Source organism: Camellia sinensis, chromosome 13 (genome assembly GCF_055761805.1).
Source record: "Camellia sinensis isolate YWXY chromosome 13, ASM5576180v1, whole genome shotgun sequence".
In the NCBI taxonomy this organism is placed as follows: Eukaryota; Viridiplantae; Streptophyta; class Magnoliopsida; order Ericales; family Theaceae; genus Camellia; species Camellia sinensis.
Window position 1 is genome coordinate 32,816,189 of NC_138973.1, and position 24,648 is coordinate 32,840,836.

The following is a 24,648-nucleotide window of genomic DNA, read 5'->3' on the forward strand; positions in this document are numbered from 1 at the left end:
TTGTATGCACCCCCATGTTGACTATTTGCTGCAAATCATATGTGTGAGGTTGTGTGTAGAGCTGATTGGAGAAGCATGATCTGCATAATTAACCGCAAGTAGTTGACCTCGACGTTTGTTAAGTCAAGTATGTGTATGTGTGCATGAGAGTACATGCCTTGGCCCAAGAGTTACTTGAAAGCATAATCCACTTGAAGGCGAGCATTTGAGTTCCACTGGCATTGATTGCTAAAAAATCATGTAAGTTGTATGACATAATATTAATGGTATAAACAAAGGCTACAATCTTTCTTGTAGGGTCCAAAAGGATGAGGTAATTGGTTTGGGTATTTATAAAATAAAAATACCACAACCATATATGAAAACATAAGGAAAGGAAACAAATTACAAAACTTAAAATGTATGAATTCAAAATTCAGTGTTAGGTGAACTTGTTTGTACTGTCAAATGATGTAATTGAATAGATAACTCAATTTTATTTTATTTTTTTGGAATATGACAAACTGAGGTAGCGTTTGGTTTGTGTTTAGAATTATAATTTGAGTGTGGAGTTATATTTTGAGCTTGTGAGTTTTGGAATTATGATTTGAAAAGACAAAATATGTTTAGTTATGAGTTTTGAAAAGAATTTTAAATTGAATTTTGAATTAAATGTTGAATTTTTGAAATGAGTGTTGAGTTTGTGAAAAGTTATTTGATTATGAGTTTTGAAAAGAATTTTCAAAACTTAATTCAAAAACTTATAATTCATAACCAAACAAATAACTTAAAACTCTATTGAAAATTATATTCGAAACTCATAACCAGACTCTTTTTAAAATTCAATTCAAAAAAATAATTATTGACAAATATATTTTTTTTATTTAAAAAATTAAAAAAATTCCAAAAATATTTTTTATTTTTTAAAAATTACTGTGACTAATTAATTTTTATTTGAATTTTTGTTTTTGTTAATTTTAAATACATGTCCAAATAATTTGTCATTTTAGTTTAAAAAAACTATTTTCTATATTTAAAAATATTAAAAACAAATATAATTATTTTTTCTAGATAATAGATGCCAATTGCTAAAAAGAAAAAAAAAACACTGTAGCGATCCCGGTTTTGACCCGTCTCTTTGTGGTGTTCCGGGCTCGGGTTGGTATGGTTTTAAATGGTGTTACTTATAGTTCCCTGTATTCCCCTTATTTTGGTTATCGGGTTGTAGCAGTGTGTTTGGAACAGGTAATGTCTTATGTTTGTATCGAGTCGTAGCGTATCTTTCATGTTTTGCCACTTCGCTGACTATGATAGGGATCGAGCTGCCCGGTCAGCTCGCGGGGGTCCAGGGGGCAGCGTCCCTTGGTGGGTCCTAGGGCAGCGCCCTGGCGGGGTTGAGGGGCAGCGCCCTCGAAACAAAAATGCAAAATGCATTCGAAGTTACTTTTCCGCTCGAGCGGCCGTTTATGCGCTTGAACGGAAAATATTTGGTTTCAGAAATTTGACCTGTCTACAAAAGTACTGGGCAGGTGTATTTGACGCTCGAGCAGGGCTTTCCACGCTCGAGCGGACCATGTTTTATCAGTTCGTGAATCTGATATTTCATATCACTTTTGTATATCTCTCTTTAAAAACATTTCATCTCCCTTCTCTCTACATTTTTCTACACAAGCTAGATAAAAAAAACATTGATTTCTCAAGATCCATTTGAGTGTTGCCATTATTTCTTCATCAAAGTGGGTTATCATCTCGAGGGCTTCGTTGTGTGCGGTGAAGATTAAGTTTAGGCATCGTTGATTTTGGGGTTTCATTTCTATTCTTCTTCAAACTTGAGGTAGGAATTTTCTTTGAGTTATATATATATTTTTGCAAGATCTAGATGATTTTTGAAATCATCCTTTGACAACTTTTGAAAATCGATTGTTGATTCAAGAAGTTGAGTGATTTTGAAAGTGGGTTTGTCTCTTGTTCTTTTAAAATGATCTTATGGGTTTTGATCTTCGTTGATTGAAGAAAAAATGATTTTGAAAAGTTTTCTTTTTAAAGATTTGAGTTGTATAGTTTTGGTGAGAAAACCTAGAAATTGGAGATTTTAAAAAGAGATTGAAAATCTATGAATGATACTGTTATATTTATGAGATATCTAATCAATGGTTATGAGATATGTGATATTGGTTATGAACAAAGTGGTGTAATTATGAGCAAAATGGTGTTAGTTATGAGATATGTGATGTTGGGACCCTTGGACTCCTCTGATTTCCTTTGCCCTCTTTTTGATAACCAGTTACACGGGTTGCCAATTAAAAATTAAATTATTAAAATAATTTAGTTATGTGGTAGCTATGAGATAATATGGTATGTATGAATAACTAAATACAAGTAAGTTATAAGTTAATATGATAATGGTTATGATCTATATGATATTAGTTATAATTTAAAATCATATATCCTCATAACTGATGTATGGTACATCCAAATGTACCATAACATCAAGCTGTAGGTCTCACCATGAACAAGAAAGTCAATTGATTGTTTATCTGTTATTTGTGTGTATTGCATTCAATTATGTAGTGTTTGATTCATTGAATGAAATTATTTTTATTTTTATGATTGTTTTATTATGGGTTTTTTGCAAAAGCAATGTAGAACTCCCATGTTTTAGGTTGGAAAAACAGAGCGAGGGATCTTCTAGAATCATTTTAAGATCACTGTAGGAAAAATCATCATAGAGGATGCATGCTCGGAATAACTAGCTATAAGAAGGACAAGTATGAACATGATGTTTGAAATGGTGCTTATAGAGCTTGAAGAGTTTAGTGCCTAGGACTGATTTTTTTGGCATGAGATTCTTTCTATCCAAAATTATTGTTCCCTTACGCACTTTCAATTGTACAATGTGATAAAATTATGCCGCTAAAAGTACATTAAAATGCAGGCGAGTAAGGATTTGAATACAGAAGACCCGTGCCTGTAATGTATACCGAGTTCATGGACACAACAGTGTTTCCATGGAGGTTCTTAGAGGGCCAGGTCTTTGGAAATTGTTGCCGATCAAGCTCCTAACCAATTATTGTTTAGTAGAGAATAACGCCAATTTCATGAGAAATAAGGCAACAACAGCTTCCTGGTTTGAATATAGTTTTAAACTAAACAAAGTCATGGAACCAATGTAATTGAGAGGGACAACCACTGGTTAATTAGCATTGAGAATTAGAGACGTCGGTATTAACATAATCCACAGTTAATCACGTCAGCGCATAACCAAATTTCACAGATAGAATTGTTGCCGGCTTTCCAAACACTGAGCAAGGGAACATATATACGAAGTAAATTAGCAATTGAACCTCTGTTGCCGATTGATCTTGAATAATGCACAAAACTATAGTATTATACAATTGAATCATTTGACTTCGAATATAAACTCATTTTACCAATGTCACATTATTGTTTCGGTGAAACTGACCAAACTGTGCTCTTCTTAATTCGGCTGTTTGCGTTTGTCTAATTACATTGGATTAGAGATTAGACAAGTTTACATACCAATAATGTCTTGTAATGGGTACACTACAATGCCAACATTGACAATTAATCTAACTGTTTATTAGCTTATAACAAAACAAGAGTGTTCAGCCTTTTCTTTTCCCAATAAAGTTCTAGTTGTTATTTAACAGTATGTGAATGTAGATACTGAAGTCACACATTTGACATCCAGTCAAACTTGTTTTGATCTAATCCTTCCCTAATGACAAATTTCAAGTCAAAGAAAACAGAACCCTATGAATCCATGATAGCTAACTTCACATATAAAAAAGGTTAAATGATTAGGTAATTGCTTATGTATGTATGTCATGAAGCTTATGTCCTAAGTAAAATCATTAAAAGAAATCTTATATGTTTTCTAATTTGGAAAGCAGTTTTTTCTAGGCTTTTTTTTTTTTTTCTTCTTTTTAATAATTTTTTTTCAACCCAATTACATGTAATGGAATTGAAAATTATTTCCATATAAAAAATAACCCAATTTAAGCACCATAAGTTTTATTTATTTTTATGACATAATACAAAAAGTTTCATAATTTTAACTAGAAAAAGGTCAATACGTCATGGGTTGGAAAGTAAAGATAGAAAACTTAAAAAAATTATAGGTTGCATTTGGTAGAGCTTTGTAAATATGATTTGAGAGCAGGAGTTGCATTTTGTGTTTGTGAGTTTTGGAATTATGATTTGAGTGTGGAAAATTTGTTTGGTAAAAGAGTTTTGAAATGAGTTTTAAATTGAGTGGGGAATTTTTGATGTGACATATGATATTTGATACAAAAACTTACAACTTATAACCAAACATACAACTCAAAATTCTATTAAAACACATAAAAAAATTTAAAAATTCGGAAAATATTTTTTCAAATATATAAAAATTAACATATCAATTGCAAAAAAATAAAAAAAATAAAAAAACGCATTGTTCCGGTCAACCGGCCGGACGACCGATGGGACGTCCGGTGGGACGACCGATTAGGCCAAATTTAAAAATAAAAAAAAAATTGAAAATCGCACTCTCAGACAAAGTTTTCTGCAGAGTTGTGGAAAATTAATTCAACATACCTATCCAAACATCATACTGAAATGTGAGAGTATGATCAACGTTTGGAAATCATTCCAACCAGAGCCATACTTTTTTGACAAAAATTTTATTTTGTATAATGTTAATAGGAATGAATGAAGAATTTGTGAGAAAAGTAAAATTTATCGAAAATTTTCTCAAGAAAAAAAACTCCTACACAAAAGTACATATAATGGGCCCCCAAACTAGACATATTTATATTTTGGTTAATGATGGGTCGGCTTGGACTATCAATCACAATCTTATGATGTATTCATTGCCACGTGTCTAGCAACAGGGAAATGATGTACCATGCTCACAGGTACATGATGTTCACACACAAGGCGCTCTCAAATGGTGAAATGGCCTCCCAACGGCAACATTTTTTAAATTGTTGGTGGGGGCAGTTGCATAGGTCCTTTTCATGGCTTCCATCATTCTATTTCCCCCCTCCCCCAAATAACCCTCAACACTTCTTCATATTTTAGTTCAAAAATTTTTTTAGTCTTATTCCTATTATCTCAAAATTGTCTAATCAAATGCGCATATATATACAAATTTTATTTGTGTAGATATTAGATAGTCATGTATTGTTACTATTCTAGTATGTGATTGAATATAGGATTTGATCTAACGCGTTGGCGTATTGGTCAAGTTTACCATGTCAAGAGCTTGTCGCAGGTGAACAGTGACTTATAGACTGAATTAAAATACATTAGTATTATGTATGAGTATAATGCTAAGTCATCAAACAAAAAAGGAATATTATTGGGTCAATGTCCGTAGAATAGCCGCCGTGAACACTAGGGGCTCAAAGGCATGATAGTATATTATGGCCTAAAGTGGTTTCCCACATCCACGACCCATGTTTGTTTTCCAAATTAGGTTGATTGAGATTGTGAGTAAAGTGAGATTAAATGATGAGATTATTAATGTAGTAGTATTTTTGGAAATATAAGATACAATGCGTTTATTTATGTACTAGTCTAGTGGCATTATAATAAAATTGACTTTGTTATTTTTTGTAAACTCGGGACAAAATGGTCTTTCCAATTTCAATCCGGATTACGATAGCAATTCCAAAGATAATTCTATTTTCACACACCAATTCTCCTCAGTTCACACACTATAAAAAATTTCATTAATACAATTTTGTCTTAGAATAAAAATACTAGAATACTTTCATCTTTTTCTACTCAAACGGTAATTCTAAAATATCACAACCATTTTCTATCGCCAACGCCACCTCTCTCATCCGCCATCCCCTCCTATCGCCTTTTTCCCTCTTCGCCTGCGATCATTTTTCGCCATGAATCATACATTCCCACAAGTATGTGTACTGAGAGGAATTAGTGTGTGGACATAGAATTACTCCAATCCCAACCTTTTGGGGGGAATGCCAATTTCTACCTTTTTGAAGGGATTCATATACTATTTTATCACAACCAAATATGATTTTAGTAGAACTCGTATATAATTTTCCTTAATCTAATCCTACACTTAGGGATGTAAGAAAAACCAAAAAAATCGACTAAACCAATTGAACTGAATCGAACCGGTCATATTTGGTCGGTTTTTTAATATGAATCGGTCTATTCGGTTTTGAAAATTATTTTTTTCGATTTTCGGTTCGATTCCGGTTTTGACATATTGTACACCAATTTCCACTAAAACCAACCGTAGATGTTTACATATAATAAAATTATTGTTTTAGGTTTTGGTTTTATTTTGATGTTAAGACTTTGATTCCTAGATTATATTTTATTTCTAATTCTAATTTAGTAAAAGCTTCAAACATTAGTATTTATTAATTTTTTTGTTTGTATTTTTGTGAATGGTGGGATTGGATATGTTTAAAATTATGTACAAATGGCTATTTTTATATAAATTATTTATTATACTATAAATTTAAGAAACGACTCATTTTGAAAGTAGTTAAACCGATCAAACCGCATTGAGTCGAACCGTTTGAATCAGTGCGGTTTTGTACTGTTTGGTAAAAAATTTGGTTTGTATTGGTTTTCAATATAATAAAACCAACATTATCGGTTCGGTGCAAAATTTCACCTAAATACCGACCGTTCCGAACCGATTACGTTCCTACCTACACTCTATGTGAATGTAAATTCTTATACACCTCTCATTTCCAACTGGTTTTCAAAGGTAAGTATGAAAAACAATGATTTTTATTGAATTTCAACTTACTACTCTGTAAAATTTGTTTCTTAATAATAGAGCAAAAAAAGACAAATCCATGGTATTTGGAATCTAAAGAATTTGGTACTCCTTGATTCCATGACTTTATATTTTTTAATTGTGCCCACAACCTGTTTGTCAATTATTCTAGACTAAAAAAGTTTAAGGAGGAAAGACACAAATACACGTAATAGAGCTGTATAATCTTTGTGCACAACATTTCTTCTTTATTATCATATTATGGTTTGGTTTGAAATTGATTTCTTCAAGCTTTCCATAGCTTTCTGGTCTTAGTATCTTCAAGCTTTCTGGTCACAGAGCCATTTATACAAATATACAACTACTGATCAAACAGAGAAGCATCACAACTTATGTTCATTGAATGCAAAATTCTTTGTGCTCAAGGTGTGACTTGGTTTTAGAGACATTGACCCACAAAACCAGTCTGTGATTGCCCCAAGATATACTCATTCTCAAGTCTTATTTGTGTTGAGTTTGAGTCCTATTGGCTGCTTAGCTGGTTTAGAATGCTTTTTTTTTATATGTGGTCATGATTTTTTCATCTTGATAAAATTCAATTATTAGTGAGTGCCGTGTGGGTTAGGTTATCAAGAAGGATAAAGATTTCTTGAGAGGGGCATATTAGATTTTCTTTGATGTCATATATTTCTTTGGGAAGGTTTTGAATCAAAGTAGATTATTGAGTAATATGGTAAATGGTGGAAGCAAGGGAAGCTCAGAGGATCATTCTTTTGTAAAACCAGGGACTGGCAAGCAGAATTTGAGGTCATTCCAAGCTCAGGTAGTTCAGAGGAGTGAGGTGGGAAAGAATTTCATGGAGACAGAAGGAAGGGGATATTCAGACTTCTATAGGAACACAAGCGAAGAGATGTTCTTGAAATCTTTGATGGAGAGCTCAATTGGAATGCCTGTGCCAACCATGGAAATGTTGGGTTTTAAAAATCTTTCCCAAAATTTTCGTACAGATAGCGAGGAACTCTTCAAAAGCTGGCTCACAAACGGAGAGGCAAGCAATTGTACCATCTTCTTTTGTTGACTTTGTTTCTCAATCCATGGTTAGATATTATTGAGTTTGAAGTGTTGTAAGTCTCAACGAAACATGTTGAATATGCTGGCCAAATTTAAGTTTTAAGATCATCTGGATTCTAGAAATCCTGATTAGTGTCAGACAAGTATACAAATGAGGTCTTGTTTTCCCCTCTAATCTACTTTTGTTTTCTTGATGATAATTAGCTGGATGAATTTCGCAGAGGTGAGCGTTGATCAATTTTATAAGTGAAAATAAGCATGATTAGTCTCTCAATAATATATGGTAACAAACTTTGTGTACGGATTACTCTTGATTTTATCTCAGTTCTAGACACAAACAATGCTATAGCCAAGTCCGTTTCTAGATTTTGTGAAGTACTTACTTGATTGCTTTAAATGTACTTGAGATAAAACACACAACTATACATTCCCAGCTATGGTACAAAATCCCTACTATGCAAAGCATTCACTCCTTACATTCTTAGAAGTGTTTTTCTCTTTCTCCTACTCTTCTCATCCATTAGATGAATTCCAATTCTGTAGATCAACTAGGCAACTAATGTAGACATTGGAAGGGAAGAGATAAAGCACCTCACTAACTTTTCTCTCCATCTCCAGCAAAATAGCTCTTTGTGCTCTGCCCCACTAACTTTTACCAAGTCAGATATCAGCGGAAATGATTGAAATGCCTATATTTACTTTATCTGAGTTCTGTCCTAATTACTTCTGTTTCTTGTTGATATATTGCGAAGGTTTATGATCATTCATTTTCTACCCCTTCCCAAATTGTTGTTTGTCTCAGTTGATACACTTTCGTTTTCCAGAATCATGGCTATAATTCAACAAGCATATCACATCATCCTCGTCAACCATCACGAAGGTTAGTAGGTGATAGAAGATGATAAGTTGATCTAATTAGCAAGAACCATATTTGTTTATACTTCCGACTTCTGTAGACAAGTAAATTTGATGTTAAATGCAGGATTACCACAGAACCAGCCAGCTTATCTAATCAGCAACTTGGGGGTGTACTTCAGAAGAAAAGAAGCAATGATATTTTATTACCACAAATTACTCCCACAGCTGATGAACAATCAAGTGATCTCAATCAAAATTCAACAAGGTGGTCTTCTGTAACATATATATGTCATTCTGAATCACATGGTTTGGAGATTTTCAATGTTTAAGTCACCCACTATTTTTTCCCCCTCATCATCTCCTCAATTGTCTAAACTATTAATTTACTGAAAAAGGCTTAACCAAAACTATTTGGGTAAGTGCTAACCCCCCTTTCTTTCTTCTTTTTTTTTCATCAGGAATGTGGTTGAGCCAGACTTGCAAGCTAGTAATCTCTATTTGGCTAAGGTCTGTACATATTGAGATAGTTGCAGAAATATCAGTTCAATATGGCATTTCAACATAATCTCATATTTCACTGTGAATGCAGGCGTGGTTTCAAAGTTCTCAACCCATGACAAGAAGTCGATCCTCTGAACTACGGTATCATTTTTTTCATCATATATTGTCCATAAAAATATATCCTTGAAAGTTTCAGTTACTTGTTAGCACTTTGATAACCAAAGTTTTATCTAACATTTCATATTGAGACTTCGAACACTGAGAAAATTGTTAATTTTATTTTATAGGCAGATCCAAATACTTGCAATTGAGAAACTTAGGGCTTAAATTATCCAAGTTTTTATATTTTAGTTTCTTCAAATCACAGAAACATCACTTTCTAGGATTTATTTGAGTAAATACTTCTTTTCCAGGAAGAGGTATGCTGCGATGCAGAACTCTCAAACTTTACTCAGTATGGAAGCATTGCAAAATGTATCTGGACATGGTATCAACAATTTGAAACAGGAATTTACAATTCCAAATGGATTTGTTGATGTTTCAATGTGTGAGACTCCAAACCAGTTTAGCTCATTTATGTCTCCGTCCAATTCATCCTCGTCTACCTTCAACGCATCTCCTATTGATAAAGTAGACCAAGTTTCCTCAGTTGTGAGCATGCTGAAGGGTACACTAGAGCGGAAAAAGCTTATGAACCAGACTGAGAGAGGAACTGATGATGATAGCTTTTTAGGACTTTATGGTGCTCAAGAAGTTCTAGGAGACACAAGTTTGAATCAAGGACAAGGAAATCATATTCACGAGACACTGAGAATATTTCAAGATGTGTCCTCTGTTCAAGTTACCAATCCTGGACTTGTACAAGCAGTTAAAGGGTCATTTCATATGGATTTCGAAGGTTTTGTAGCTCCTACAAACCCAATGCAGATGTTCACAGTTTCTCGAGAACCTTCGCAAAGTGAATCTTCTGCAGCTGCACCAGTAATCTCAACTGGGGTTGATGCATGTGATGGGCCCAGCAATTCAGGTCAAACTGTGAGTGAGAGCTCTAGGAAACACCCTGGAAATGGAAGGAGTTCAGAAGCTAAAGGTATGTATAATGTGCAAAAATAAATAAATTTATTAATTTTCCAATGGAAGATATTGGGATGTTTCATGGAAATAGTTAGTTTATTTTAATGTTATTTGCTTTTGAATGAAAAATATATTGCTTAGAATGCATCATTACCAGAAAATGGGAGCTTGACTACATTGGGATATTGTATGAAGTTTGAAAGCATATCTAATGGATTTATTCCAAATTCATGTCATTTTAAATCATCCCATTGTGTTTCTATCCTCTTTTTTCTTTTTTTTCTTTCACTTAGTGTGAGCATTTCCTCTTTGAACTCCAGACATCAGGGAACGTATATATGACAACTTAAAAGATGATCGAAAGGTATGCTCTACCCAATTCTAGTTCTTTGATAATGAAACACAAATTGTCAACACTATTGTTTAAAAGGACTGAAGAGAATAACTAAACTGCCAAAAATTTCTTTGGTGTTTACCTGTCTTCAGCAAAAAGGAAGTCTTGTTCGATATGGATCAGTGACATCAACTGGTTCAGGTAATGAATTTCTTTAGAACTTTACAAGTTTTACACTTGTCTTTCCATTTCCATACTTCACTAATTTCACCCAAAAAATTAGATTAATAGCTTGAGAACACACATTCAAGTCCGAGAGCAACTACTTTTTGCAACTATTGCCAAAGGTTAGGTCTGTCTCCATTTACTCCTCTCCGCACTGTTGACTAACGAGGTCCAACACTGGGTAATGCCCTTTTAAATGGGGCTGCTGAAGAAAACATTTTGTCTTTCGGAAAAACTTGTGAAATTAGAGATTACATTGCTTTTAACTGTTGAGCTTTCTTCTGCTTGATCATTTTGAGATCAAATTTTCTATATGTTTTGGGTCATGGACAAGCATGATATGGTAGCATCACGATGGTCGTTAAGTGCCAGTTGTGTCTAGATTCAATAATGTGCTAGTTGTGTCTAGATTCAATAATGTGCCTATACTTCCACAAATTTGAATAGTATTTCTTTCTTTCATGCTTATTTCATAATATCTATCCATCATGTGTGCAAAAGTTTCTGCTTTACCATCTTCTATCCTTATTTTGATATAAGCACTGTGATAATGCTTATTTTCTACAGATATATTACTGTAGCATTTTTATCAAGTCAATATAATTTTCTCTAACCAAAAGAAATATTGCAGTGGACAAAGGGGATCCAACAAAGAAGCGTAGGGTGGAGCGATCCCGGAAGTACGTATTACTTTCTTGACAAGTTGGGGGAGAGTGGTCTCTTCCTATATACATTATTTTCTAAATTTTATAATCTTGTCTGCTGTTAGCCTCAAGAACAGATTAGTATCAATTTTTAGTCATTGAACATGCAAAAATCCCTAGCTTTCTTAGTTTATTTTTCAAGATATCTTCATGAGTCATACTTAAAGACAGATAAGCTCTAGAATATTAATAATTAAAAACTTGTCGTATCTGTCAAACAACTTGATTGCTTTTCATTGTTCTCTGAAGGTGAACATGTAGTCTAGATATTTAATTAAAATACTTTTTAGTAATTTGAGATAGATACATGCTAAATGACGATGAAAGCTATCTTCAACTGCTGGTAAAATGTGTGTAAGCAGCTTAATTTATGTTGAATATTCTGATGTTCAGAATGGCAGAGGCAAAGGAAAGAAATCTGACACCATCAATTCCATCAGACATGCAGTCCATTTTAAAGCGGTGTGAAAATCTTGAGAAGGAAGTGCGATCGCTCAAACTCAACTTGGCTTTCATGAATAGGTGACATTAATTTACTATAACAAACATTCTTTCTGTTTTGTGTTGATTAAGGAAAAGGGGAAATGAACAAAAACATAAAATAAAACTATCCGGCTAGAACTGGTTTGTGGAGGACAGAAGATTGTGTATTGAGAATCCATAGATAACATATGCTCACACATTTGCAATGGTTTAAGACTTTGGCCTAATAACCTCGAGATTATGGGTTCAAGTCTTGGGACCACCATTTTATGCATTATGCTAAAGGTTAAGTGTGTACTCAATATTTTCCTTCCAAAACACACATTAATGTGTACTAATTGGGTATTTTTTTTTTCAGCTGGAATTTGAATTAGTATTATGAATGATACAGTGGAACCAAATGGACCAACATTTTTTTTTTTGTTTGTTTCTTTTTTTTGCCTTTCAAAAAAATTAAAAATCTATTTTCCTGTAATTTTATTTATGCATAATTTGTTGTTAACAATTTGATATGTTTTAAATTTCAGAAAAGACTCTGAACAGACCAAGCAGATAGAAGAACTTCAAAAGCAGAATGATGAGCTGACAGAAGAAAAGGAGCGTCTTCTAGAGGAGATTGAAAGGATTATTGCAGACACTGGAAAGATGTGAGACCTTAGTCTGTTTTATCCATCTTCATCTTCCATCATCTCCTCCATTCGGCACAAGGATTAACATTACTATAAAACCCTTCAAAAATCCAAAGCCCTTGAAACCGCCTGGGAATAAATAATTGAAACAATGCAAATGCAACCCTTCACATACCATTAAGGGAGGGTTGCTAGTTTACTAATGTTTATAGAGTCCTGTATTCAGTACCGTGGTTGGTATATTTGACCTGAATCATGACGATGAGTAGTGATTTTTGTAAATGTTGAGAATTGGGTCTGGGGAGCTTCTATTTGCACACATCACTTTCACTCTTGATATTTATTTTTATTACAATTTTATTCCTAAGTGAAATTATTATTATGGACATCACATAAAATTCATATAAACACACCTTCTCCTTGCACATCCACATCTACTTCCACGTTGAAGTTGCTGAAACGTTGAAGCTGCTGAAGCTCACTTCCATGCTCAATTTGCTAAACCTCCACATTCCATCCTCATCCTTTCAAACCCTTCATTGTTAGCTTCCATTCATTAGTATACACACACTAAACACCCTCATTCTTGATTCATAGCTTTTAATTAGTTTACACACTAAACCTCATCTTCATTCATCATTGTTATGGAAAATTTCTGTTATGAAAATTCAGAAGAGAAAGATAGCCAAGGAAAGGTGAGTTTTGCTATGTAAAAGTCGGTTTTTTCTTTTCTTTTTTCCCCAGCATCTTTTGGATAATCGGGGTCGAAATATATCAATTTATTCGGTAGTCTACTGCCGAAATAATTATGTAATTTTGAAAGTTGTCGTCCAAAATAATTTAAATTTTTCGGCATTCGACTTCCGAACCGATAAAAATAATTCGGACAGCTACATTCGAACATTATCATTTTGTTCAACATGGTATTTCCGAATGAAGTATTTTTTTTTTTTTTCCATTTTATATTCCAAATTCGTAAATATGAATGGATCCCAAATCCATCAATAAGCCAAGCTAAACAACAGGAACCCTGCCGCCACTCTTGTCACTGAAAAGCGTACATCCCAACAGAAACAACAAATAAGCTCTAACAGCGCACTATATAGCCTCTTCTGGGTCTGAATCTGTGACACCAGCAAATTGCCTTCGCAACCACTCAAGCCTGACTAAATTCCCACCAGTAGTAGAAACCTCGTCATGTGCTACACGTTCAGTAATCCCCAAGCCAGAAACCAGTAGTGTAACTCCATGAAGATCCGTCACATCTGGTACGCTGACTGATCTATCTACAATGGGAAGGCTAAGAATAGTGCCAACATCAATCAAGGTCAAGGTCATCTCACCAACTTTTCATATGAAATGTGTTCGTCTCAGGTTGCCATCTCTCAACAAAACTGTAGATTAGAAGCTTGTTGACGAATCAATAAGTGCAACGAGCTAACTGTGACGGCCCAGACCGCTCAATAATGGCTTTGAATCTGGTGTTGTTGTCTACTGACCACCATGGCCATGCAAGGGTCTTCGAAGAGTGATTATGACACTTTAAGGGCCCTCGTTCCTATAAAACAAATAAATATCTCATTAGAAACTACCATATAACACACACACAAAAAAAAAAATCATATACAAATGAATTTCACTTTTACTCAGGAATATTTACCTCCCCGTGCCAAACAGCTACAGCGACATGACTATTGAAACTCCGCAGTATTGATGGATCAGTCAATCCACCTGGAAAAGCATGAGTAAGGTCCTCTTCTTGGATAGTAGGAGAATCGAGTAAAGAGGCATCCTCCATGGCAATGTCAGGCATATCATCATCTTCAACTCGTTTTTGGCTTTGGCTCCAACTTTGACTGGCACTAAGGATATCATATTCTACCAAAACTGGATCATGACCCCGACCCCGACCCCGTCCTCGCCCACGCCCTCGTCCCCGTTCATGGTCAACATCCAATTCACGACGTCGTCTATTTGAAGCAGTAGGTGGCACACGTTGTTGACATTTAGAATCCATATTATTTGCAAAAATTAATATATTTAATGAGTATACAATTGTAAAAAGAATATACAAAAGAGGGGGAAAAAAAACATAACAAAACAAAACAAAACCGTTCGGAAGTTGAAAACCAAAAATATCTATTCTGATCGGAAGTTGGAAACCGAAAATCCAAATTCATTTCGAAAGTTGAATGTTGTCCGAATTGAACATATTCGGAAGTTGAATGTTGAAAGAAAGAAAAATTTTCGAAATTCTACTGTTGAAATAAATAATAATTTTCGGAATTCTACTTCCGAACAAGTTGTTTATTTTCGGAAAACCAGTTCCAAATGAGGAACAGATTGCTCATCTCGATGGGCTATGTGTTCGTTCGTTTTGAAAATGGTAAAAACAAACCCTATATTATAAATGAAATAGGAATGAGGATTGAAATAAGTAAACTAACCTAAGTTCTCCAAATGTAAAGAATTCCTTCAATGGTTCAATGAGATTCATCAATGCTTCAATGAGATGTCTTCAATAAGCTTTTGGGGACGAAAGGTGTGAGAGATGGACTTGTGTGAGAGATGCAACTTTAATGGGTGTGTATTTGCACTCTTCCGAGAGCTGGATTTGGGGTCTGGGCGTGTGTATGAGGGTAGATGTGGAATAAAAGGTGTGTGCAGTGAGTAAAATAATTTGAGATTAATTTTTTAGGTGTGTGTAGTGAGAAGGATGTGCAAAGAGTGGAAATGGTGTGTGGAAATAGAAGCTCCCTTGGGTCTGAGACAAAGCTGAGGTTTACTTTTCAACATTCAAAGATGGGTATCACACAGCAAATATTTTTTTTGTAAGAAATTGAAACCATTTTGGATTTTTAATGCTATTGAAGTCTTACATGGATTCTTCAAATCAAATAAAGAAGCCATTTTGGACAATTGTCACCTATCTAGGGTATGGAATATGTATCCGATACTTCTCTTGAGACGTGTAAAACACTATTTTATCCTACAAAACAAAATAAACATATAAATAAATAATATGATCCTTATTTGCTGAATCCACATATCCTTCAGTTAGTGATTATATGGTTTGTCACCTAAATACGCTTCTGCACCCAACACCCATTAACTTCAAACATTGACAGGATGGATCTTGGAACATGTCTTTATTAGTTTATAAGAAGTCTGAATCAAAATTTAGTGCCACACAATGTGTATAGGTTCACAACCGTGCATTGAAGTTTAAGATACTGACAGCTCAGAGGACAAGAGCTATAACCATTAAAATCAGTTGGTCATCATGTAACATCAAATCACAAGTTGGGCAAGAATGTGAAATATAAAAGACGATATGTATGGCTCTGAAATATACAGCTGTTTCATACTGAAAGTATGTTGAAAACGTAGGTAGCCACATTTTCTCTAAAACTTCTGATGCTAGTACACTTCTTCAAATAAGACAATGTTTTAAACTGTTATCTACATGACAACTGCTTAGTTGAACTAAAAATAAAAAAGAAAAATAAATGAAGTGAAAAATAAAATAGAGTAGCTTGTGGTGACTCATTTTTGCAAAGACAATAATCCCTTTTGCTTGGCATTATTCCGTTGACGAGACAGCCCTTTGCTGCTAATTTTTTTTTCCTTTTTCTTTTTAATGCATCCTCAAGGAGAGGAATTGCATTCCACGACCAGAACAAGGCCATCACTTTAACTAGTCGTCCACGTAACAATTTTCTTTTGATTTTACCTGCAAAAAAAAAAAAAAGACATGCATTTCATGACTACTTCCAAAGACAATTGTTCCTTCACTCATCAAGAAGAAAGAATATAATTCTATATTTGTTTACAGAAGAACACAACATGAAGTGACGAAGGAAAGCAAATACATATTTTTTAATTCGATCTTTTACAGTAGAAGACAATCACTTAAATTGTTCTTTGAAAAGAGAGAGAAAAGAGGGGAAATTTTTTTGCTTTAGGTGACATTCTTTTGAAGACAGAATCCCTTTGCTTGTAAGGAGGAAAGAATATGGTCCTTTATTTGTTTACATAGCAGAATATGTAGTGCAGAAGCAAAGCACAACATAAACCAAAAAAAAAAAAATTCGTAACTGGTATTTATGAGGAGCCACAGTGAGATTGGAATCTCAAGCTATTCATCCTTTGAGAGAGAGAGAGAGAGAGAGAATGGCAGATAGTGTGGTGACATTCTTGCTTGCAAAGCTTTCAAGCTTGCTTGCAGAAGAGTTGAAAGTCTTGGGTGGAGTCAAAGGAGACCTTGTGTTCATCAAAGACGAGCTAGATGGCATAAGCCTTCCTGAGGGTTGCAGATGCAATGGAAAGAAGTGATCTGGTGCTCCAAACATGGGTTAAGCAAGTTAGAGATGTCGCTTATGACACCGATGACGTTCTAGAGGAATTTATGCTTCGTCTGGCCAGTTATCATCACCATGGATTAAATGGGTTTCTTTGTAAGATTTACTATGAAATTAAGAGCATGAAGCTTCATCATCAAATTGCTTATGAGATACGAGACATCACAGTCAGAGTCACGGATATCAAATAGAGACATCAGAGGTACAATTCCTCATTCAGTACCTTAGAGCAAGGCTTAAGCTCCCATGTTGCGAACAATGCATGGTACGATCGACAAGGTGATGCCCTTTTACTAGAAGAATCTGAGCTTGTTGGCACTGACAAGCCTAAACAACTCATTAATTGGCTCCTTGATGGTGATTCTCCACTCAAAGTGATTTCGGTGGAGGGAATGGGCGGGTTGGGGAAAACAACCCTGGTGAAGAAAGTATACGAGGATAAGAAAGTGAAGAGGCATTTTCAAAACCATGCTTGGATCACAGTATCTCAGTTTAAGATTGAGGAGCTCTTAAAAGATTTGATTCAACAACTTTTCAATGAAGTCAAACGAACAGTCCCTGAGAAGTTGGAAACCATGGACAACAATAAATTGAAAGCAATGCTCAAAGAGTTCCTCCAAGAAAGCAGGTATGTGCTTGTCCTAGATGATGTTTGGAGCGTAGATGTATGGGATGCTATCAAAATTGCATTGCCAAACAGCAATTGTGGCAGCCGTGTACTGCTCACAATGCGTATTGGTAATGTTGCTTCAATCTCTTGTAGAGAATTCAATGGTTACATCCATAAAATGGAGGCTTTGTCTAAAGAAGAGTCCTGGACTCTATTTTGCAAGAAAACATTTCAGGAGAAGGATTGCCCTCCACATTTAAAGGAACTTTCAGAAAGTATCCCACAAAGATGTGAGGGCTTGCCACTGGCAATTGTGGCAATTGCCAGGGTTTTGGCTTCAAAGGACCATGGTAGAGCAAACGGGTGGGACTTTGTAAATCGCAGCATTGGTGCTGAAGTAGAAGGCAACTACATGACGAAAATATTGTTATTAAGTTACAATGATTTGCCTTACTATTTGAAGTCTTGTTTCTTGTATTTGAGCAGTTTACCCAAAAATCATATGATTGAATGGATGAGCTCGATTCGGTTATGGATTGCAGAAGGATTTGTGGAAGTAAAACAAGGAAAGACACCAGAGGAAGTCGCCCTCTATGAGCTTCTTAATAGAAGCTTGATGCAAGTAGCGGAGAAAAGGCACGACGGAGTATCAAAAGGTGCCGTATACATAACCTTTTCCGTGAAATTATTCTTTCAAAATCAAGAGATCAGAACTTCCAAATGATTGCAGGAGAAAGAAACATGAGGTGGCCTGAAAAAGTTAGACGCCTATCAATCCATAATACTTTACCAGATATACCAGAAGGTAAGTGTTTCTCTCAATTGCGTTCTTTGCTTGTGTTTGGGGTACAAGAGCCCCTCTCTGAGTCCTCCATGCCAATGTTGTTCAATGGTAATTTGAGGTTGCTCAAAGTTTTACACTTGAGAGGTGCTTCTTTGGAGACATTTCCAGGAGAAGTGATCAAGTTGTTCCATCTCAGGTATCTAAGTTTAAGAGGAACAAAATTAAAAGTGCTTCCAAACTCAATCGAAGAGCTTGAGAACTGTTAAAATCCACCTACTCTCCACCTATTTCACCCACTTAAACCTACTCCACTAAACCTAACCCACTACACCACTACCACCTCACCTACTCCACTAAACCTAACCCACTACACTAAACCTAACCCACTACACCACTACCACCTCCACTTCACCTACTCCTTACCTACTACACACTCACCCTCTTCTATATATAGGAATCATGAATCATTGTAATTGAAATCAATATAAACATCAATCAATAATACATTAATTTTTACATGGTATCAGAGCAAGGTTAAGAAGCTAGTAATTCTGCTTCACCGGCGGGCGGCAGCCTCGCCTTGGCCGCCCGCCGGACCTCCACACATTCCTTCACTCCGCTGCCACAAATTCCACATCTCTCTCTCAATTTCTTTTACACTCTCCTGGCATCAAACCAAGGAGACCCACGGCTCTCTCTCCCTCTCTCTAGATTTAGTATATACAGAGAGCTATGGAGTCTAAGCCAAGCTTACTGAGGAACATTCTGGTTCGACTCTTTGTCTTCGGTGTTCTCATCATCGCCGTCCGATTCGCCTACGCCGTCACCATCAGAGGCGAATCCTGCGATCTCGGAAGCTTCTGCTTCTTTTCCTCGCCGGAAAATCTCAACCTCGTGATCGGCGTCCAAAATCGCAGGTCATCGGCGATCATTTCAAACGACGCCGCCCTGATTGCATCGTCAGCGACATGTTCCATCCCTGGACTGCCGACCTTGGTGCTCGCCTCGGCATTCCCAGGTTCTTGTTCTATGTTACAGAGACATTTGCTTTGCCGGGTCTCCCCGATGATAACATCATATTTACCAAGAGAAAAATCCCATACTGGTTTAAGGAGAAAGGAACTAGTTATGGACAAATAATTGACGAGGTCATGTTACTTTCCAACCCATGTGCACTTTTGTTTTTATTCTACTTTTTGACATACCAACTCATGTGCACCTTTTTTTTTTTTTCTCTTTTATTCTACTTTTTGATCCATCATTCCACCACCTTCCTCTTTTTTTCTAAATCATATTTTTATCACCGCCCACTCCATGATACCTATTTATTATTATTATTATTATTCTTATTAAAACAAAAAAAAAAAAAAATACCAAACACCATTGCAAACCATTTACAAATTTGCACAACCAATTATATTTTATTTATCTCAGGGAACAACCCCGATCACACTTTTACACACAAAAAAAAAAAAAAAAAAACAAAAAAAAACAAAACTACCACACCCACAGTGGGATTTTTCTTCTCTACTCAGCCGCCGGTCTTTTCTTCTTGCCTCCGTCCTGGGTGGCCCTTGCCGGTGTTGCCTCCGTGCTTCCTAGTCCACCGAGCACGTTCACTCCCCCATACTCCTCCACTGCAGCATATGGCGGACCTCCAAAACGGAACATCACGGTGGCCTTCCGCTTCAGCTCCTTATTTTCCGCCTTTAGCACACTTATCTCTGCTCGCGCATCCTTATACATGCGTTGGAGCAGAGCCAGCTGGGAGTTTAACTGCTGCACCTCATTTGCCCTACTCTGCAGCCGGTTCGACAAGTTTGTAACCGCAGTCATGGTTTCCACACATGACTTCAATGTATACTGATTGGCTTCCACATCCGACTGCACTGCCATTCTTTGCTCCACAGACCGCATCGGAAAGTTTAATGGAGCAAACTCCGGGGCGCTTGGTTGAGGTTCCAGTGCCACCGCACCAGTGATCTCTCTTGTTGACTCGTTGAGGTCGGGAAAAAGAGTGAGTAGACCACGGGACGAAGAGGCCATATTCTGGGTAGCTGAACGGGAAGACGAGGCCATGTTATGGGTTGCTGAGTGTTTCAGAGAAAGGTTGGTTACAGAATGGCAACAGAGTGTTCCAGAATCTCTTTCTCAGAAACGGAAGAGTTTTTTCAAAGGATTTTCGGCGGTTTCAGACTGGTTTGCACAGCCTCCGCCTCAACCTTGGTTAAATAGCCGAGGCCGACACGCCACTCTGTCGCTCACGTGCCTCGCCGCATCTCCGGCTCACCTTTTGATGGCTCGACGCTTTCTGTCGGGCACGACTTTTGATGAAGTGGGCGCGCCTTTTGAGGGCGCAACTTTTGATGGCACGCCTTTTTATGGATTGGGCACGCATTTTGATGGCACATTTTTTTATGGATTGGGCACGCCTTTTGATGGCACGCCTTTTGATAGATTGGGCACACCTTTTGAGGATGCGACTTTTTAAGGGTCCGACAAGACTCTGTAAACTGTCCCGACACTGATTCCGGTTAGCTCCTTCAGGGGTCCGACAAGACTCTGTAAACTGTCCCGACATTGATTCCGGTTAGTTTCTACAAGGGTCCGACAAGACTCTGTAAACTGTCCCGACATTGATTCCGGTTAGTTTCTACACGGGTCCGACAAGACTCTGTAAACTGTCCCGACATTGATTCCGGTTAGCTCCTTCATGGGTCCGACAAGACTCTGTAAACTGTCCCGACATTGATTCCGGTTAGTTTCTACAAGGGTCCAGCAAGACTCCGTAAACTGTCACCACAACTGTCACAACATTGTCTGCTACAACGGTCCGACATGACCCCATAAACTGTCTTCTACACCGTTATGACACCACCATACAGTGTCCTCTACATGGTTATGACACCCCCATACAGTGTCCTCTACAACGTTATGACACCACCATCCAGTGTCTTCACCAATGGTCTGACACGACCATACAGTGTCTCTTATCCTCTTTTATTGTTATGTATTTTCTTGTTTTGTTACTCTCTCCAAACTCAAGTTGGTTAGTTCCTATCCCCTTTGAGTTTGCGGGGGGCTGTTAAAATCCACCTAATCTCCACCTACTTCACCCACTTAAACCTACTCCACTAAACCTAACCCACTACACCACTACCACCTCACCTACTCCACTAAACCTAACCCACTACACCACTACCACCTCCACTTCACCTACTCCTTACCTACTACACACTCACCCTCTTCTATATATAGGAATCATGAATCATTGTAATTGAAATCAATATAAACATCAATCAATAATACATTAATTTTTACAAGAACCTAGAGACATTTGATCTTAAACACACTTATGTGACGGAGTTGCCCGTTGAAATTTTAAGGCTCCAACAATTGCACCATCTTTTGTTAAATCGTTACAAAACGGGTCATATTTATTATCCATTTCACAGTAACCATGGCTTTAAGGCCCCATCTAAGTCTTGAAATACCTACAGAAGTTGAGTTTCATAGAGGCAAACCATGTCAGCGGAAGCACCATAGTGAAAGAGATAGGAAAGCTCACCCAACTAAGGAGATTAGGCATTGTGATGTTGAGAAAAGAAGATGGGGTGGCTCTGTGCTTCTCCATTGAGAACCTCAACAACCTTCATTCATTAGATGTAACATCAATAGAAGAGGATGAGATCCTTGATCTTCAATCTCTAACTTCAACTCCTTGATTTCTTTAACGGTATACTTGAGAGGACGTTTAGAGAAGGTACCACATTGGATTACTTCTCCTCATAGCCTCACATGCTTATGTTTGCAGTGGAGCAAATTAAAGGATGATCTGCTGCAATCCCTTCAATATTTGCCCAATCTGATTCGTCTCACAATGGGTCAGGATGCATATGAACGGGAGGGATTGTGTTTCAAGGCTAGTGGGTTTCAGAGGCTCAAATTTCTATCCCTTGGAAGATTAGAAGGATTGAGAAGGTTGACAGTGGAGAAAGGCACAATGCCTCGTCTCGAAGAGCTATTCATTTATAGTTGCAACTTGGTGGAGTTGCCCTTTGGCATTGAACATCTATCCAACCTCAACAATCTTACATTGTCTGACATGCCAGATACATTAATTGCAAAGCTGAATCCAGAAAAACAAAGTGAGGATTATTGGAAAATAGCACACATACGTCTTCTGTGGATTGGAGACTCAAAAGATGGCCATTGGAGAGGAGATTATCTATAGACAGAGGGAAAAGTTTTTTCTTTTTTTTCTCCTTTGTATGCTGGTTGAAAATTTTCATTTGATCTCTCTCTTTTTTCATTTTTCTTTTTAAATTTTTTTTATCTATATTTTGGTGATTTGGAAATCTGATATGCAACCTCCCTAATTGATCCTAATGTATTATAGTAATTTTATAAATTTGAATATAGAATTGTGGTTTATATTTTGCAATTGTGATGATTTTAGTTTAGAATCAGCACAAGTTGAACAAGTCTCAAACTTAGTTTTGAGATTTCTAAGGATTGCCATGTTTAAGCACTTTTAGGGCAAATTCAAACTTCACCAAAAACCATCTAAAACTAGAGTTGTGCCTGCTCCAAAGTTGTATTGGGTTCCCAACTAAAAGAACACAAGGTGGCCTTAAAAGAATCCTTCAAGTGAATTTAATTTAACATGGATTCTAATTCCACAAGTGAATTTAATATAACATATGTGAAAAGACTATGTCTTTCCAAGTTTTATCTCCTCATGTTCTTGGTGAGTTAAATAACTTGGATAGGATGAGTTACAATGTTCTGCTAAATTTTGACAATGCTTTACATTGTGACAAATTTGGAACAAGGTTTGGCAAATTGCCAATTTTGCCAACCCACCAACAACCAATTGTTTTCAATCCTTTTTCTTTCATTCATGAACTTCCCAGTAAAAAAAAAAACCAACATACACATACAAAATCTAGATACAATGCATTCACCCAAATCTATATTCTCAAATATATATACAGAGAGGGAAAAAAAAAAAACTACCTAAAAAATACAGATACATATATAGAATGCAGAGATACATACAGATGGTGGGTGCTGAGATTGGTCCAAGAAAGCAAATTGGAAGGTCAATAGAACGCGGCCAGGGTTAATTGGTCTTTGGGGAAGCGACCCAGAAAGCATCGAACACATGATCCATGCGGGTGTGTGCAAAGTGTTTGAGAAAAGTCCTTAAAGGTGTCCAATAAAGGTTAAGGCTTTGTCTTCTCTTCTGTGCGGGGAGACTGTTTGGATCATCGAAATAGATTCGGGACACGCCCTCACAGACTTCACCCCACTTTGTTGTACACCATTCTTTTGATCCATCAATCACGCTCATCTGGTTTCCCACTTTCTTTCTTTCTTTCTTTTCTTTTTTCTTCTTTTTCATCTTTGCTTTCCCAACACAACTTTCACTTTCTTCAGTGGAAGACTGTTTTCAAGAGCGAACCCATAAGTTTTTGTGTGGGTAATTTTCTGACTACACCGTCTTCTTAGTAATCAGTTGGAAAATATCGGCAGAATAGATGGCTTCAACAGACCTGTAACAAAAAGAAAAGGCTTCGGCGGTGGCTCTTCCACCCGGGGGCACTCCGACGATCAAGTCAGTATATCTCTCAAAGATAATCAAGTGCTAAACTTATAAGCTTGAATATAAAACTGCGTACCTTAGACCCACGGGGTGCCTCTCTTTTATAGTTTATTCAATCCAAGTCCTACTAGAAGCCTGACTTCTATGGACTCCAATTTAGTACTTACTTTGGATTCCTTAAGAGATAAAAATAAACTCCCTAAGAGCTTTATCTTTAACTTAGCAGAAGTCTTCTCTTTTATCTAAGACTTTTGTCCCTTATCCGCTTATCTCGGATTCCGATATCTTCGGAGATCACCTCGGCCTTGCCTAGGTAACTTCGGCATAACTACCAGGACACGTGGCACCTTGGCTGACACGTCGGCGTCACCATGCCACGTGTTGGTATTCAAAAAATACATCCCCACAACTGCCCCCTAGGTTCTATTACCTCGGCATTCTGAGGTGATGGAACCTATATCTGTATTTTCTTCCAGTACCTCGGTGTGAGAACTCTTCGGGCGAAATCATTCATTTTAGGCCGACATGCCTTCATCAAAGAACAAGAACTCAAACGAACTCCTCCACGTGCATGAGCTGTCATGCACCTTTTCTCAACCGTTCCCCTCACATGCTTTATCCTCATTGGCTCGTGTCTGTGACGCGCCTGAAAGCT

General features: G+C 36.7%; 1 protein-coding gene and 1 long non-coding RNA gene across 2 annotated transcripts; one reads left to right on the forward strand and one right to left on the reverse strand.

The window, feature by feature from the left end:
- The first annotated feature begins 6,894 nt into the window (after positions 1-6,894).
- Positions 6,895-12,949, forward strand: LOC114264307 (protein CYCLOPS). The gene is made up of 11 exons (XM_028204909.2): positions 6,895-7,799; positions 8,647-8,702; positions 8,805-8,945; positions 9,139-9,187; positions 9,270-9,322; positions 9,595-10,271; positions 10,576-10,619; positions 10,742-10,790; positions 11,446-11,494; positions 11,912-12,040; positions 12,529-12,949. The coding sequence occupies exons 1-11, from the start codon at positions 7,482-7,484 to the stop codon at positions 12,650-12,652; spliced, it is 1,689 nt and encodes a 562-aa protein (XP_028060710.2). The 5' UTR covers positions 6,895-7,481; the 3' UTR covers positions 12,653-12,949.
- Positions 12,950-15,946: 2,997 nt separating this feature from the next.
- On the reverse strand, positions 15,947-23,878 carry LOC114264306 (uncharacterized). The gene is made up of 2 exons (XR_003629928.2): positions 23,447-23,878; positions 15,947-16,363 (listed from the first exon to the last, which is right to left on the reverse strand). It is a non-coding gene; the product is annotated as an uncharacterized LOC114264306 (long non-coding RNA).
- Between the last annotated feature and the right edge of the window lie 770 nt (positions 23,879-24,648).